The 4,606-nt window shown below is 48.3% G+C and overlaps 1 protein-coding gene across 1 annotated transcript in view; it reads right to left on the bottom strand.

Moving 5' to 3' along the window:
• Positions 1–965: 965 nt before the first annotated feature.
• Positions 966–4,606, bottom strand: part of kcnj19b (potassium inwardly rectifying channel subfamily J member 19b) — a 12,172-nt gene continuing 8,531 nt past the window's right edge. Inside the window, exons 2-3 of the mRNA XM_062526984.1 lie at positions 3,008–3,224; positions 966–1,765 (exon numbers count right to left, since the gene is read on the bottom strand). Coding sequence (XP_062382968.1) covers positions 1,074–1,765; positions 3,008–3,224 — 909 coding nt within the window. The 3' untranslated portion in view covers positions 966–1,073. The remainder of the gene's footprint in view (positions 1,766–3,007; positions 3,225–4,606) is intronic.

Below are 4,606 nucleotides of genomic sequence, written 5' to 3'. Positions count from 1 at the left end.
CAATTAACATCTGGATCTCCTTATATGGGCAAATATGCCGTCTTTGGTTCCTTTTTGTAGGCAAACTTCAGAGGTCTATGGAAGAGTGCCACTGATGTGTTGAAAACACAAATTGGACAGAGTTCTACATATAGCCCCTTTAAGTGTTTTTAACTCAATGTAGAACACGATAATAACCACATCAAGATCATGGGGTCCTTAACCAGGAATCTCTCACACTGATTAAAATCTATATCTTTGCTGTACCTTAGCTTGGTTTGGCTAAAAGCATCTGCTAAATTAATATACTGTATGTTCACACGAAGTTCTGATTCTGGTGTAGAAGATTATACGCTTTATTAAAAGGTGTGCTCCCCTGTCTGAGTGATAATTAAAGGTCTAAAACCTCTATATCGTAGATAAAATGTCGATAAAAAGTAGGAATGTAAGACTTGTTCATGGCACTAGAGGGAAGAGGACCACAAAATTGGCTGAAAATTACTTTTGGATGGGTCCCCTGTCAGTGTGCAAAATGTCGCAAATGAACTGAAAAATGGGCTCCCATTGATTCTGCTGGCAGCAGTACAAAACAGTACACCAACAGCACAGTATAGCTCTTTTCCCTCTCTGGGAATGTGTTAGCCTCCAAATAAATACAGATGCCCTGCAGTCTCAAGCTCTAAATGTGTTAATGTGTTGAGTGTTGTCTTAAGAGTAAAAAGCATACCGTGACATTTAAATAGTCATTTACTATAGCTGTAGTAGCAAAATGTTGGACAAAAGAGCGTGACAGAGATTGAAAACAGAGAGAAAAAGGTCAGGAAATAATATATCACAGTTAAATTCCATATTACGCGTTGTGTGAGTGTGTGTGTGTGTGTGAGTGTGTGTGTGTGTGTGTGTGTGTGTGTCTGTCTGTCTGTCTGTCTGTCTGTCTGTCTGTCTGTGTGTGTGTGTGTGTGTGTTTGTGTGTGTGAGGGGGGGGGGGGCCCTGCTGATTGGTTGATTGCTTAAAAGTCCTGCTTGGTCACCCCGCTGATGATTAGCCAAGGGTCAAAGGAGTTCACTCTTTTTTCAAGTTCAAAGTTCAAAGGTTAGCGGTCCGCGTTCATCCTGCGCAGCTTGGCGGGCAAGTTGTCCTCCGGCCGGCCCCCTGCGGAGGCCATGGGGTTGGGGCCGGGCGCGGCGGCCAGCGGGAGTCTGTGCTGGTCGTGCTCCCCCCTCTCCCCTCCACCTCCGGGGGGCGCCTCTGAGCCGGGCTTGCCCGCTGCCCGCAGCTGGAGCGGCAGCTGCTCCTCGGCCTCGCCCGGCTGGCACGGGATGGAGCCCAGGCGCTGGACCCTCAGGGGCAGGTCGCCCGTGCTGGACGCCTTCTCTGCGGGTGGCGCTCCACCTCCACCTCCTCCTCCACCTCCGCCGGGTCTCAGACCCTCTTTCCCATTCCTCGAGCTCATCCTCTGAAGCTTGCTGGGGAGCCGCCCCCCTCCGCCGCCGAGCCCCTGCTCTTCCATGTGGGAGACCCCGCCCAGGGAGAAGATGCGCTCGCGGCGGCCGCGCGTCTCCCCGAGGCTCGGCGACAGCGGCGTGACGGGCGGCGGCGAGGGCAGCGAGGTGCTCTCCTCCTGCTCCTTGACGCTGAGCGGCGGCGTGTTGACCTCGAACGTGTTGTGGAACTGCGAGTAGTCGACCCGGAAGAAGCCGTCCTCCAGGGACATGACGGGCAGGAAGCGGTGACCCCACAGCACCTCGTCCTCCGTGTAGGACGTACGGGCCTGACACGTCATACCTGAGAAACAGAGAGAGAGAGGGGGGGGGGGGGGGAGAGAGAGAAAGAGAGGGAGGGAGAAGGAGAGAGACAGAGAGGGGGATGGAGAGAGAGAGACAGAAAGAGAGAGGGGGATGGAGAGAGAAAGAGACAGAGAGAGAGAGGGGGACAGAGACAGAGGGAGAAGAGAGAGGAAGAGGGGGAGGGAGAGAGAGAGGGGGGAGGAAGAAAGAGAGAAAGAGAGAGGTAGAGGGGGAGGAAGAGAGAGAAAAAATAATAGAGGGAGGGAGAGAGAGATCAGAATAAGAATAACAGCTTTGGTGATGCAAGTGTGTATTTGTCATGCCAATAAAACACTTGGAGATGATTTCTTTTGTAGGGAAACTTTATTTGTTTGTTGTGCCGAATGTATTAAGGTCAAGCTTACAAAGCCCAATGAGAGTGAGAGAGAGAGAGAGAGAGATATACAGATACAGTGAGAGTGAGACAGACCGTGAGAGAGAACAAACTCTGGCTTGTTTAACCATTAACCATTATTATGCCATTAAAACATTACAACATTTAATACCAGGAATCTAAAACATGCTGCCTTGACATGAATAGAGAGGGAGAGAGAACAGAGGATGCAGAGAAAGAGAGAGAGAGGCTGAGATAAAGAGAGAGAGTGCTTGGGAGAAAGAGAGAGAGGCTTAGAGAAAGAGAGAGAGAGAAGCTGAGAGAGAGAGAGGCTGAGAAGAAGAGAGACTGAGAGAAAGAGAGAGGCTGAGAGGAGAGAGAGTCTGAGAGAAAGAGAGAGAGGCTTGAAGAGAAAGAGACTAATCGTCCCTAGTGGGTGGTCTAAACGCCTGTTTGGAGTGGATGATAAGAGGTATGAAGCACAAAATCAAATCCTTGCAGTGTGATTATTAAAGCCATTATGGTGAGACACCTTAATTGCTGCACTTACTTCTTAAAGGGTGTGTTTTGTTACTTTCCTGCACCTGACAACACTTGTTAAACTATTCATTCGTGGTGGTTTTGACAGTGGAATGTGTTATTAAGGTTTTTAAGTATCAGAGGTTATTATGTAAAGTTTGTTTGACATTTCTGTGTGTGTGCGTGTGTGTGTGAGTGTGTGTGTGTGAGAGTACTTTGAGCACAATCTTCATCTTTTGTGTTTTCTATCCAAGTTACATCCCACTAGTTTACATCTCATCCAATTTTGTATATCTCTGCATCCTATGCAGATTCAGGTGTGCCGCAATCACTCAATCCTCCCCTCACCTGTGGTCTCCACGATGCCCTCCAGAATGACGACGATCTCGAACTGCTCGTTCATCAGCGAGCGCTTGGACAGGTCGAAGAAGGGGCTCTTGGGATTGATCTCGTGGCAGATGGTGAGCGGCGACACGAGGAAGAGCTGGTCCGCGCCCGTCCCAAAGCCCACGTCCAGCTCACGCTGGTCCAGCGGCAGGAACTCCCCCTCGGGGGTCTGACGAGACTAGAGATGGAGAGAGAAAGATGGAGAGAGGGAGAGAGAGATGGAGAGAGGGAGAGAGAGAGAGGGGGGAGTAAAAGAGGGCGTATTGAGAGAAAAATAAAAAAGAGAGATGGAGAGAGACAGAGGGAGAGAGAGAGAGAGGGGGAGGAAAAGAGGGGGTATTGAGAGAAAAATAAAAAAGAGATGGAGAGAGAGAGAGATGGAGAGAGAGGAAAAAAGGGCGTATTGAGAGAAAAAGGAAAAAGAGAGATGGAGGGAGAGAGATTGAGAGGGTGTGAGAGAGAGACAGATATAGAGAGAGGGAGAGAGAGAGAGGGGGAGGAAAAGAGGGTGTATTGAGAGAAAAATAAAAAAGAGAGATGGAGAGAGAGAGGGAGAGGGAGGAAAAGAGGGGGTATTGAGAGAAAAAGGAAAAAGAGAGATGGAGATGGTGAGAGAGAGAGAGGGTGTGAGAGAGACAGATAGAGAGAGAGGGAGAGAGATAGAGAGAGGGAGGAAAAGAGGGGGTATAGAGAGAAAAAGTAAAAAGAGAGATGGAGGGAGAGGGAGAGCCAGAGGAAAAGAGGATGTATTGAGAGAAAAATAAAAAAGAGGTAGAGGGAGAGAGAGAGAGACAGAGATAGAGAGGGAGAGAGAGAAAGACGTGAAATAAAAGGTTACCATTCACGACTTAATCTGTGAGGCCAGACAGGTACAAGACATGAAGCAGAAGAGAACAACAACAACATCATATTCATATTTCCAGCTACTCAACGTATTTCACAATGAGGGGAAACCTCAGTAGCCCGGCCCTGCCCTGCCCTGCTCATTTCTCATCTCACTGACCACCTCAGTGCTTGAGTCTGGTGATCTCAGGCTAGAACCTCACTACTACCAGAGAGGGTTAAAGCAAAGCCATCGATATCTCAGTTGCGTCAGCCGTTGACTTCACTGTGGTTAGTGGTAGTCTCAATAGTTCCCGGTCCCATGGTTTACTACGGGACTGACAGCAGCGATCGCATTTCTACTTACGGTAAATACTCAATGAAAATTACTATAAACTGCATTGCCACATGCATATATTACTCACTGAAAATGCATTATTATGCACACAACCATAAGTCATGTAGAAAAGTCTTATGATAACACCTGAGATATTCATTCATTCCCCCGATGTGTGGAACTACTGAACGACCCATGACATATCGGATGTGCCGCCATTTTTTGTACACGGGAGTGAATGGTTGTGACGCAACTTTGAGATATCCATGGCTTTGGCTTAAAGCGGAGCGGATAGTAATGAAGGATCTTTGCTACTACCACCACATGACAGACAGTTTGCACCAGAATGCTCATCACATACCAGCTTGAGGTGGAGAGTGAGAGAATTAATCAGCAAATTA

Source organism: Sardina pilchardus, chromosome 22 (genome assembly GCF_963854185.1).
Source record: "Sardina pilchardus chromosome 22, fSarPil1.1, whole genome shotgun sequence".
In the NCBI taxonomy this organism is placed as follows: domain Eukaryota; kingdom Metazoa; phylum Chordata; class Actinopteri; order Clupeiformes; family Clupeidae; genus Sardina; species Sardina pilchardus.
Note: the sequence above shows the minus strand (reverse complement) of the source record. Positions and strands in the feature narration are given on the sequence as shown.